Genomic DNA, 12,360 nt, shown 5'->3' with positions numbered 1-12,360 from the left:
TGCACGGCGGACCTGGCGCGTGTGCGCGCGTGCACCACCCAATGTGTGCGCGGGGCGGTGGCAACATGTGTCTTTGTTTACACGGGCTCGCCTGCGTCCCGCTGTGGTCCAGGGGCGCTTTGGGGTTTTCAGGTGGTCCTGCCTGAAAGTTTGCGTGCGATAGTTGTTTGTTTTTAATTCACCAGCTTCATAAATAAGACTTTTAGCAGCACGTCGTCGCCGCCGCTCGACTGTCTGTAGATAAGACTTTTTGTTTTATTCCCAGAAGAAATACCCGTCTTTAAATTGAGTTACACATTCGCTCTCGCAGTCTTAGCACAGCGATTCATTTGCTTGTTTTACTGCATTATGCGAATTTCGGAACAAAAACTCTTAATCTCGATGGCGGCGTTTCATTCATCAGGGGTGCCAACAGTGTAGCGCGAGCAGAGACTCCTGGGCCTGGTCGTTGCCCGGCTCATTCTGCACATTCATGTAATCCGTGTGCCTGTAAAATGTCCGTTTCTGTGGAGAACATAGTATTAATCTAAACGCTTTTGTTGAGCATTTCGTGCCTGAATGGAAGCTCCTCACTGTTCACTGTTCTGCACGTATAGAAACGCCCCCACGCTGTGAACCTCAACTCACAGCGGAATGAATAGTCACTGTTTTGTAAAGATTTGTACCAGGATTACGGTGGATAATGTCGATAAAAAAGACATTTCTCCGGAAGTTTAAATCGTTTTTGAAAATAAATACTAGATTACTAAACTGTTTGGTAGAATAGTGCAATTCCCGAATCCTGGAAAGTCTTCGTTGAGCACAACAGGGTTATTTCCTGTCCTTCTGATGACCCAGTTTGCTGTCTGGGCACTAGATGTTGAGCACAGCGAAGGCTTGAGGTCTTTTATGGTTGTTTTCATACAGTGAGGGAGCGCGTTTTAAGTGTTCCCATCTCGGAGCATTCTGCAGTAAGCCACTTGGCAAAAACCGCTGACAATCGTCAGGTCCTGTTCTGAGATCAGAAGTTTTAAGTCTTTTTAAAGTGTTACAGCTCAGATGCAATTTAGAAGACATTATTTCATGTTCTGATGTATCATAACTATCTTCATTAATTAAAATGCACTGGTTATATTGTGCCTTACAGTCCTTTAAGCAGAAAGATATAGCAGAGTATAAAATGTGAAGTTCCATTAGGCAACTGAATTAAATAATAGGGGTCCCCAGCAGGACAGGAGGGGTGTCCCTGTAGCTGAGGGGTCCCCAGCAGGACAGGAGGGGTGTCCCTGCAAGGCAGGAGAGGAGGGGTCCCCTGTAGCTGAGGGGTGTCCCTGCAGGGCAGGAGAGGAGGGGTCTCCTGTAGCTGAGGGGTGTCCCTGCAGGGCAGGAGAGGAGGGGTCCCCTGTAGCTGAGGGGTGTCCCTGCAGGGCAGGAGAGGAGGGGTCCCCTGTAGCTGAGGGGTGTCCCTGCAGGGCAGGAGAGGAGGGGTCCCCTGTAGCTGAGGGGTGTCCCTGCAGGGCAGGAGAGGAGGGGTCCCCTGTTGCTGAGGGGTGTCCCTGCAGGGCAGGAGAGGAGGGGTCTGCTGTAGCTGAGGGGTGTCCCTGCAGGGCAGGAGAGGAGGGGTCCCCTGTTGCTGAGGGGTTTCCCTGCAGGGCAGGAGAAGAGGGGTCCCCTGTAGCTGAGGGGTGTCCCTGAGCCCCTGTGGTCTCTGTCCTGCTCTCAGTGTCCAAGCAGTGGTTCCTGCCAGCAGTGCGTGGAGACATCCCCCCCGGCTGCGCCGCCCATGGCTTTGTCTGCGAGGGCACCCGCATCCTGGTGTTCGGGGGGATGGTGGAGTTCGGCAAGTACAGCAACAGCCTCTACGAGCTGCAGGTGAGTCCCCCGTCCCAGCACCTCTCCGGGCCTCCCGGTGACGTGCTCTCCCTCCCCCACACGAGCCTTGATTTCGGAGTGTTTCGTGTGAGGCCAGATCCTCAGTCTGAAAGGGCGCCGCTGTCACCTGGTAGCGCGGCTGCGCGGAGAACGGCCACCGCGTTCTTGGGTCGACTCTGCCGTCCTCGCCCTTGTCGCGCGCAGTGAACGCACGCTCTTCACACGTGCAGCCGCGGCCGGAAGAGGAGCAGTGAGGTAAAGGGTTCGGACTGGAGATCAGCGGAGAGGCTCAGCGTGTTCCTGATCACATGGGGCACTGGCGTGTGCGTGTGTGGTCTCTGGGGGTGCCTGGAGTGTGTGTGTGTGCGCGTGCGCTCTGGGGGTGTCTAGTGTGGGGGTGTCCAGCGTGTCTGGGTTCTCTGGGGGTGTCTAGTGTGGGGGTGTCTGGCGAGTCTGGGCTCCCTGGGGGTGTCTGGCGAGTCTGGGCTCCCTGGGGGTGTCTGGCGAGTCTGGGCTCTCTGGGGGTGTCCAGTGTGGGGGTGTCCAGCGTGTCTGGGTTCTCTGGGGGTGTCTAGTGTGGGGGTGTCTGGCGAGTCTGGGCTCCCTGGGGGTGTCTGGCGAGTCTGGGCTCTCTGGGGGTGTCCAGTGTGGGGTGTCCAGTGTGGGGGTGTCCGGTGTGCACGCTCAGTGAGTGCTCCCACTGTCCTCTCAGGCGAGCAGGTGGCTCTGGAAGAAGCTGAAGCCCCGGCCTCCCAGGAACGCGGCGCCCCCGTGCCCCCGGCTCGGCCACAGCTTCACCCTCTTCGGAAACAAGTGCTACCTGTTCGGGGGCTTGGCCAACGACAGCGAGGACCCCAACAGCAACGTCCCCAGGTGGGGCCCGCACACTGGGGCTTGGCTGCCTTCCGCTCTGCAGCGCGGGCGCAGGGGGGCGGCGTGGAGCGTTGTGCGTCTGTGTTGGCGGGCTGCGACGTGCAGCTGCTCTGAGTGATTGTGCGTCTGTGATTGAGGACTCTTGCGGGGGGGGGGGGTGGTCTGGTGCTCGCAGACGCTGGAGAGAGTTGTGACGCTCGTGTTCGCCAGGTACCTGAATGACTTCTTCGAGCTGGAGCTGCAGGCCGTGTCCGGGGTCAAGGGCTGGAGCGTCCCGGAGACTCGGGGCGCGGCGCCGTCGGCGCGGGAGTCCCACACCGCGGTGGTGTACAACACTAAGAGCAGCGCCCCCCCCAGACTCTACATCTTCGGGGGCATGAGGGGCTGCCGGCTGGGAGACCTCTGGCAGCTGGACTTGGGTGAGCTGTCCGTATGGACGCATTCGCTCATGCGTGCGCTTCCCACAGATACTGCTGCTGTATACACGTGTGTGTGTGTGCTTTCCTCAGATACTGCTGCTTTATACACGTGTGTGTGTGCACTTTCCCCAGATACTGCTGCTGTATACACGTGTGTGTGTGCGCTATCCTCAGATACTGCTGCTGTATACACGTGTGTGTGTGCGCTTTCCACAGATACTGCTACTGTATACACGTCTGTGTGCGCTTTCCACAGATACTGCTGCTGTATACACGTCTGTGTGCGCTTTCCACAGATACTGCTGCTGTATACACGTCTGTGTGCGCTTTCAACAGATACTGCTGCTGTATACACGTGTGTGTGTGTGCGCTTCCCACAGATACTGCTACTGTATACACGTGTGTGTGTGTGCACGTGTGCACTGGGGATGTCCAGGGCCCCTGGTAACTCTGTGGCTTCAGAGTTAAAGATCAGGCTGCAGCTTTAAAGACACAAACATCTGTTAAAGAAACTCATGAAGGAGACGATGCAGACATCTAATTTTTCACAAATATTTCCACGAAAGTGAGAATTCCTGTGCCCAGCCTATCAGAATTAAGACCCAGCCCACTGAGTCTCTGTATGCTAAACAGACCCTGGAGTGCAATGTCTGTATAAAGAAGAATAAGGGACATTTTCCAAATTTCCATTTCGAGTCTTCAGATCTTAATTATCTCCCAGGCCCAAAGCAGCCATTCCTGGCCTGTCGAAGACTCAGACTTGGAGGATGTCATGTCATTGGAGGAGGAGAGTCAGTCTTCATGACTGAACCTGGCCAGACACTCAGCTCTTATCCACAACAGCTTTCGAACAGCCATTGCTGTCACCAGAGATATTTCTCTCCGAATAATCTGAAAGAATGAATCTTTAGTTGCGCATTAACATTTGCGGAAAGAAATCATGTTTAAGTGTCTACCACGCAGAGACTGTCAGCTTCTTTTCTTTTTTCGCATGCAGTTTGGCTGGGTGTGCCTGTGCGTGTGTGCTTATCGGGAGCTGGTGACTGTCTGCGGAAGAGCGCTCATGTTCTCTGGCTGCTGTGATCTTGCGTTCCCCAGAAACCATGACCTGGTCTCAGCCGGACACCCACGGGCCTGCCCCGGCCCCCAGGAGCCTCCACTCCGCCAACGTCGTAGGAAACAGGTGAGCCTCGCTCGCAGAGGACCTGTCTCCTGCTCTCCGAATCGGCAATGGGCTGAGACGCGCGTTTGGCCAGAGCCCCCAGCCCTCTCTCGGCCGCGGGTGCTCGTGAGAAAGTGTCAGCGAGCCGACAGAGGCAGCTGTGTGCGTCTTTCTCTTCCGTTATTACCCAGAGGTGTGGAGCTGCCGCTGAGAGTGCCAAGTGACGTAAAAAGCTGCTCTGAGTCTTCAGGGAAGCCAGCACTATGCACATTGGTCAAAGCTACAAATTGTGTTACCTAATTAATAGCAGCTCAGGTTTCGTTTTGGCCGAGAGCTTCAGCAGTGAACCCATCTTTGTAAATTGTTGTGCTGGTGTACTGTAGCTCTTACTGAGCCGTTACTTCAAGCAGCTTTTAAGGCGACATTAAAGCACGCGTGATGCAGCTCGGCCTGATGCACCGTCGGTTGTGTTTGCCCTTGGCAATCCCAGCCAGGCCTTGCTCCCCAGAGCTGATGCGTCTTAACTCCCCTGCTTGCAGAATGTTTGTGTTCGGGGGCTGGATCCCGGTTCTGAGGAGCGAAGACAAGCCGAGCTCGCTGGGCGCCGAGTGGACGTGCACCAACTCCATGTCCGCCCTGAACCTCGGTCAGTATGTCACGGAGGGGGTCGTTTGCTAGACTTTAAACGAAGAGGTATTTTCCCCGTTTTCAATGAACTTTTTTGTCTTGTGAATTGTGAAAGCAGTAGTGCCTTGGCGCAGAATATAGCGTCTCGAACCCTGGGTCTGATAGCGGTGTTCCTGAGTGACCTGTGTAAGCGCGCTCTGCTCTCAGAAGGGCGCTCGCGAGCGGGCCCAGGGGTGCGCTCTCCCAGCGATGCCCGGTACCTAGCCCAGACCCCTCTGATGTGAGCCGGCACTCTCCCCGCAGACTCCATGACCTGGAGCTGCCTGGTGTCCAACGAAGACGGCCAGGAGGAGGGGAAAGGAGCTGGCAGCGGCCCCAGGCCCAGGGCAGGGCACTGCGCCGCCACCATCGGCTCGCGCCTCTACATCTGGAGCGGCCGGGACGGCTACCGGAAGGCCTGGAACTCCCAGGTGTGCTGCAAGGACCTGTGGTACCTGGAGACGGGTGAGCCATGCCGGCCAGCTGGGGGGTCTCGAGGGTCTGGAGCCGTTCAGCATAATGTCGCAGCAGAGAGGTGACCGGCAGCCCATCTGCTCCTCGTGGTTGCATGTAGCGGGTAGACCTCAGGATTGAACTGTGTCCCCAAGGGGAGAACTTACACTGTCACACATTGAATACATCACAAAACCTTACATTCATAATTCTTTACAACAGAGTCACAACGTAGTTAGTTACAAACACAGTCAGTACTGATCCAGTTGCGTTTACCCTTGCTGTTGAATTGTATTAATTGCTGGGAACAAGTTAATATGTGTGTCTGTGAGATCTACAAGTGGGAGGGAAGAAGTTGGTATGCAGTATTAAGAATATGGAAAGGATCTCATACAATTGTTTCTTCCGCCTGTCTAATCATGTATTGTTAAGAAATTGTCTGCGAGGAGGAGTGCTGATTCAATATTTTCCTGATGGGCCGTCTTTAACAACACAGCTGCGGGATTTGTCACACGCACACACATGTTGTTAACGCTCAGAGCATTGCTTTGCACTGTGCAAACGTGTGTACAGTTCTCACTCAAGATAGATGGAGAGTCCGTCTTTGTGCAGGAGCTCTCGAGACAGTCCTGGATCATCCGCTGCTGCCAGCCCAGCGAGCAGGAGGGGGAAACGCCTGCCTCTTGCTTCGGTTCAGGGGTGTCGTCGCCGGCTGATGTTGACGTTCAGCAGTGCGGGAGCAGGGAGGGGGTGATGCATCGCGTGTGATTTCTTTCGCAAACGGCCCCCTGTCCCGTCTGCCCGCAGAGAAGCCCTCCACCCCGTCGGCGGTGCTGCTGGTGAAGGCCACCATCAACACGCTGCACGTGGCCTGGCGGCCCCTCCCTGCGGCAGAGGCCTACCTGCTCCAGCTGCAGCCTCTTTGCGCGGGACCGGCCCCCTCCCCCGGCCCAAAGCAGCAGCAGCCTTCGTCCGAGGCGCCCCCTTCAGGTGAGTGCGCGAGCGTCCGTGTGCTCACAGACTGGAGGCGGCTGGCTACAGCACAGCTGGGCGTCGGTCTCGTTCCAGGCTCCCACAGTGCTTTGCATGCGGACGGCTTTCCCGCCCTCAGTTTTAAATGCACCGCCCTGGAGTCACTTCTTTAGAGAAGCAGAGCGGTTCGATACTTCTCGAGCGCTCGCACTTTTATCTGAAACATAAGGTAAAACGAAACGCAAACCGCCTTTGACTTTGGTCTGAAATCATTGACTGCCAGACAGAAAATCCCCTGTGGGTCTGGGGAATAAACGTGTCCGCGTGTCATCCGGGACCAGCTGGGTCTCGAGCAGCGGGAGCTCGGGGGGTTTCGTTCTCGGCGGCGCGGCACAGGGGGTGTGTGACTGGCTGCAGGTCTGACGTTGGGGTTTCTGCTCGGGTTGTGCAGGACCGCCGGCCGCCCCGGACTCAGGCAGCGGCCGGGCCCCCGGCGAGAGGCCCCTGGGAGACGCGAGTCCTCGCGCGCGCCTGGTGAGTCTCATGCCCCCATGGGGCGGCGGGTTTTGACACGGGAGCTGGCTCTGGTCCAGGAGGGGCTGCAGGCCAGCTCCTGGAATCGCTGCCATGGAACCAGTAAAGGGTTCCCTCAGGTGCTGGAGAACCCAGCTCTGAGGCTGGAGCCCGCAGCAGGCCTGGTCAGCCGCGTGTTCCTGCAGTGTCCTGGTCGAAGACGTGAGCCTTTCACGTCTTCCTGCTCTGCTGGGGGGATTAGTGGAGTCTTCAGTCTTACTCAGGGGGCAGTGGGCTGTCCTTTCAGTCTTTCTTCGGTGTGTTTAATTCAAGAGCCTAACAGAGGTGACCGACGAGGGGGCATTCAGCCTCGGTGATGAGTAGCGCGTTGCTATGTCTGTAGGGCCGGGTAGCTTATTCCAGATCCGCCCAGCCCTCGTCGGGGGTCTTCGTCGCCCTCTGCTGAGTAGCCAAGCTGTGGCAGAGCCCCGCCGGAGTGACGCCGCTCTCTGTGAATTCCAGGAGGCCGCCCCTCCGGAGGGAGCCCACCTGGCGCACCGGACGGACGACAACAGGCCCGCTGGCACCCGGCTGCCCGCCGCCATCTGTAAGCGGTCGCTCCGTTGTTCCAGGGCGCCGTGCTCGTGAGTTCACGCGGCCGTGCCCGGCGAGCTGCTGGCTGCCCCACGGCCCGCGGGGAGACGCTGGGGAGACCGGGGGAGGCATCCTCGGCGGGAGTCGGAGCTCGTTAGGGGCTGGTCCTGCGGCGCCGTGCCGAGTCTGAGGTCCGGTGAGGGGTGGGCGGTAGAAGGGCGGTGTGTGTGTGCGCCGCGCGGTTAGACAGCTCGCTGTGACGGCCGTCGGCGAGGGCAGGGTGCCGGGGTGTTCTCCGGGAGCAGAGCGCGGGTCCTGGGTGGGACACTGCCGCCGTCCCGCTGGGAGTGCATCGTCACTCTGCCCGGCTAGCGGGGCCGCTTCGAATAAAAGCGTCATCAAAATGAAGTAGTAACAACCGTGCGAGACTGCGGATGACGGGTGACTTTCTTGTGTTGCTGCTGGTTAATGACAAACATTCTTGCAGTTCTTCCAGAGCGAGAGTCTTCCCCAGCCCCAGCGTCCCCCTTGCCTACTGCCAACGGCGCCGCAGACATGGTGAGCTGAGCTGCTGTTTGCCTGCCTGCTGCCGGCGGTGCTGTTTTCTGTGCTCTTCCTCTCTGAGCCGCTGGATTTTTACAGCGGTCCTGATCTCTCTCGCCGCAGGAGCCCGCAGAAGAAAGGGCAGACCCTCCCCAGTGGTACGATGTGGGAATTTTCAAAACGCTCTTCTCAGAGGTGACGCACTACTACCTGCCGCCACCAGGGGGCGCCCAGGGGCCAGTAAGTGGCATTTCCTTAGTACAGCCACATTGGTTTGTGCTGGAAGACAGTGGTTTTAAAAAAAGCTGTTAATAATCCAGCACTGTATCCACCACTGACGACGGGTTCAGAGTGGAATTGTCCTAGATGACCAGTGGGCATGTGTTTAACTGTTTAATTGTACCCATCCTGAGTGCAGTTTGAAAATCCCTAATCCTCTGGTAATATCTGTAGGCACGTGCGGTTCACTGCTCCACCAGCTAAGGTCTTTACTCTGTCCTGTCCGTCCTCCCAGCTCTGAACTCGGTATTCAGAGCCTGACCTGGCAGGACTGAGGAGGGAGTAGTCAGTCTGGGTTGTTCATAATGGATAGAGATATGTGTGCTTAGTTGTTGCTAATGCGAAGTATATTTTGGATTTGGAACTTCAAACTTTGTTCAGCTATAGAATTAAATGGATGGTATATTGATGTATTGTTGGAAAAAGTATTTTTTTAAAGCATTCAAAGAGCAAGTATTGATTAGATATGTCCGTATGATATCTGTACTCAATACCGAGTATTGATTAGCTAATGTAATGGATCCAGGTTAAACCAGCTGATGTGCAGGACTATGGGGACCGGAAGCAGCAGCCGCTGACCCCCGGCGCCACCTACAGGTTCAGAGTGGCAGGGATCAACAGCTGTGGCCAGGGGGGGTACAGTCCTGTCAGCGAATACAAGACCTGCCAGCCGGGCTTCCCTGGGGCCCCCTCCTCCGTCAAGATCACAAAGGTGCGTCTCCGAGCAGCAGTGGGGCACTTGTTCCACACCCCCGCCACTCGCTGCGCACAGCAGCGCCGCCTGTTTCCGTGCTGTAGGCTCCCGGAGCTCCTTGCTCTGGGTCTTGGCATCATTGTTGATTTTGCTGTTGTCTCCTGGATCGATTCTTTTTAACTTTAAGGGTGAAGTTCATTGTTTTCAGACGTACCTAGTTATAATAATACAGCGCTTTGAGAATGTGTGGTCGTGCCCATTCCTGGAGCATTCGTTTCCCAGCCTGTGGTTTTAGTGTCGGTCGGGGGTTGAGACCCGAAGGTGCTCTGGGGGTGTCACACCGCTCCGTGCCTTGCTGCCCCCCCCCAGGCTGCAGATTCCGTTCACATCACCTGGGAGCCGCCCAGCTCTCCGTCCGGCCGGATCCTGGAGTACTCCATGTACCTGGCGGTGCGGAAGTCCCGCGCCAGCAGCCCCGGCCCGCTGGCCTTCATCAGGATCTACCGCGGCACCAAGACCTTCTGCACCGTGTCCTCCTCGCACCTGAGCAACGCGCACATCGACTGCACCTCCCGGCCCGCCGTGGTCTTCCGCATCGCCGCCAAGAACGAGCAGGGCTACGGCCCGGCCACGCAGATCCGCTGGCTGCAAGGTAGGGCTCGCGCTCTGCACGGGTCGGTCTCGGGGCTCAGTCGATACCCGTGGTCACCCCCCGAAGGGGTGCTGCTGCCACTGCTCCTTGGGGACGGGCTCGCCCCCTCACAGGAGCGCAGGGGGGTCGGGACGGGCGCGGCTACACCTTTTTACACACACGGATCAAATTCCACAGCGTCGCCTTGGCCCCTCTGATCAGAACTACTGAAACGGCTGCTGGCAGCAGGGACTGTCAGACACATGGAGAACCAGGTCACTTCCTCACTTTGACCGCCTCTCAAGAAATATGTTTCTATATTTGCAGATACATATAAACAGAAAGTGCCACAACCTGAGACCTGTGAGAAACATGGACTGATGATGCCAGACAGGTTAGTCTGATTCTTGTGTTTCAGCAGGTTAATGTTGGATGAGCAAACCAGGCCCAAGCTATAAACTGGTGGACCATGGGAGAACAGCTGCTGTAGCCGGTGTATTGAACTGTGCTGCTGTGCTCTGTTGTACTGGAGCAGGTGTTCAAACAGCAGATTCATTTGTTCTCACTTAAAACCACTCTGCTCATTGAGGAGCAATACTACAGGCACATGCATTGAAGGTGATTATCTGAAAGTGCAGTTATATATTCTTTATAAGTGCTAAACTTTGCCATCTTGTTTAAAAAGTGTTTATCCATTCTCCTATGCTCAGAGCTGTTTCTGAACAGTTGGCTCAAGGTGTTAGAATCTTTTTAATTGATATTTTGTGAAAAAGTGGTAATCACTTTTTTTAATTATGCAAATGAGGATTTTGAAAACTGTTTGCATTTGTCCAAGTCTTTAAAACGGCTGAACTTGAGGGTGATTTTTGTTGCACTAGTACTGATCGCATCAAACCTGCACGCAAAGCTGCATCATTTTATTGGAGCACACATGCAAAAAAACATTTTGTTGCACTTGTGCATATGAGAGCCAAACTGAACTGTTTAACAAAGTCTGGTCAGAAATGTTGCAGCTGCAGGGCACTGCGGGGATTGTGGTAAATGTCACTGAGATGTCTTCAAGTTCCTGCCCTCTTGACAGCAGTTCTGATCTCAGCACAGAAGTTACTGATACACTTGCAGTGATTGGACATGATGGCCAAACCTGCTGTTTATTATCCAGGAACAAGTAAAGGAACAAGTAAAGGAACAAGTCATAGGTTTATTCCATGCTGAAAAGAGGAAAGAAAACAAAACGTTTCGGCTGTGAAGCCTTCTTCGGGTGTGAAGAAGCTGTGTTTTCTCTCTTCTCTTTTTAGCATGGAATAAACCTATTAGTTGTTCCTTTGCAGACTACGCCTGCTGACGCAGCTCCACACCTGAACTACATCATACCCTTTTATTAACACACAGATCTGTTAGGTGTGCATATGCACTAGATCCAGTATATAATATGAATGATGAAAAATGACTCTGGGAAAAAATGCATCTGCACAAGATAAATTGTTGCTATGTAACTGTTACCTTGTCTAAACTTAATGAGATGTGTTCATATATAATGTTTTAAATATATATATTAATGTAAAGCTTTCTATTTTGTGATTCTCTGTATTTGTAAAAAGAAAATATAATATGAAGCAGCTAGATGTGTGCAGGACTAGTTCTGGACAGTTATACGTTTACCAATCTGTTCTTGGGAGAGGAATAATGGAAAACAGGCACTAACGGATATTCTTGTTCTCTTGTAGCGCTTGTTCTGAGAAGACAAAGACAGAGACCTGAGCCTGCACGGGAGAAAACGCACGTTGTAAATCTAATAGTTTTCCTACTTATTTTTTTATATTTGGTTTTTGTACATATTCTGTATACATAAATATATTTTTTACCAGTTCGGGATCACGATTGTAGTTTATCATGTAAACCACTTTGTTCGCTTTCTTTTCTCCTGGCCCGAGCGTGTGAGAGTCCAGCCGGGCTGTACCGAGACGGATTCAATGCCTTACCCTTCCACACCGGCGAGAGCTCGTACCCGTGCCTGTCAGGATGCTGGTTCATCTTAGGCCTGGGTGCAGCCCTGATGCATGTGTCTCCAAGACACAGCAGAGTGCCGGCAGAGGGAGCTCGAGCCCACAGCCCCCTGTGGAAGAACACTTCCATTCCAGAACATCAAGAGGACCCGCCGTGCGCGGTCCATACTGGTGGCACTGGATACAGCCCCCACCTCAGAAGGAAGACACTGGAGAGGGACAGATTAAAATTGGGAAGGTGGGAGGACACTGGACGGTCCATGGAGAACATGCAAACTCCACCCAGACCTGCACCACAAGATGGAGCTGAACCCTGGGTGCTGGCGCAGTAGTGCTGACTGCCAGGCTTCTGTGCTGTCAGGGGAACGGGGTGCTAGAGCACCTCAGGAGCACCCTGGGGCTCCACTGACCAACCCGGGACGGGAGAGCCCAGAGGGGATGTGAAATAAGACCTGTTCTGCTGGGATTATTGGTGATTTCGGAACTGGCCTTAAAAAATCAGAATCATACCGTGTCAACAATAATGAAATTAAGTCATTAGTGACGGATCAAAATCTATAATTCAAGTGTTACGTCAGAAGTTTATTTTGTAATTACAAATTGTGATATTTAAGATTTCAAAATGCAAGTATGTTTTATAGAAAATGCACCATTGCTGTTTTTATCAACTAGTTTATTAATATTAAATTTATGAGTGCTAAAAA

General features: G+C 54.2%; 1 protein-coding gene across 3 annotated transcripts in view; it reads left to right on the top strand.

Moving 5' to 3' along the window:
• The window catches only part of hcfc2 (host cell factor C2), a 12,663-nt gene extending 303 nt beyond the window's left edge, over positions 1-12,360 (top strand). Inside the window, exons 1-16 of one of the 3 annotated variants that reach the window (XM_088646112.1) lie at positions 252-474; positions 1,703-1,851; positions 2,564-2,724; positions 2,935-3,143; positions 4,242-4,326; positions 4,845-4,951; positions 5,236-5,436; positions 6,232-6,414; positions 6,848-6,930; positions 7,432-7,516; positions 7,991-8,061; positions 8,170-8,286; positions 8,852-9,037; positions 9,389-9,671; positions 9,978-10,044; positions 11,378-12,360. In XM_088646112.1, coding sequence (XP_088502238.1) covers positions 1,807-1,851; positions 2,564-2,724; positions 2,935-3,143; positions 4,242-4,326; positions 4,845-4,951; positions 5,236-5,436; positions 6,232-6,414; positions 6,848-6,930; positions 7,432-7,516; positions 7,991-8,061; positions 8,170-8,286; positions 8,852-9,037; positions 9,389-9,671; positions 9,978-10,044; positions 11,378-11,411 — 1,917 coding nt within the window. In that variant the 5' untranslated portion in view covers positions 252-474; positions 1,703-1,806 and the 3' untranslated portion in view covers positions 11,412-12,360. Of the gene's footprint in view, positions 1-251; positions 475-1,702; positions 1,852-2,563; positions 2,725-2,934; positions 3,144-4,241; positions 4,327-4,844; positions 4,952-5,235; positions 5,437-6,231; positions 6,415-6,847; positions 6,931-7,431; positions 7,517-7,990; positions 8,062-8,169; positions 8,287-8,851; positions 9,038-9,388; positions 9,672-9,977; positions 10,045-11,377 lie in introns of those variants that run through there. The other 2 variants (XM_088646110.1, XM_088646111.1) reach the window with 2 other exon arrangements.

This window comes from Lepisosteus platostomus, chromosome 9 (genome assembly GCF_059453375.1).
Source record: "Lepisosteus platostomus isolate fLepPlt1 chromosome 9, fLepPlt1.hap1, whole genome shotgun sequence".
NCBI lineage: Eukaryota > Metazoa > Chordata > Actinopteri > Semionotiformes > Lepisosteidae > Lepisosteus > Lepisosteus platostomus.
The sequence above is the reverse complement of the archived record's forward strand: the minus strand, read 5'-3'. Positions and strand labels throughout refer to the sequence as shown.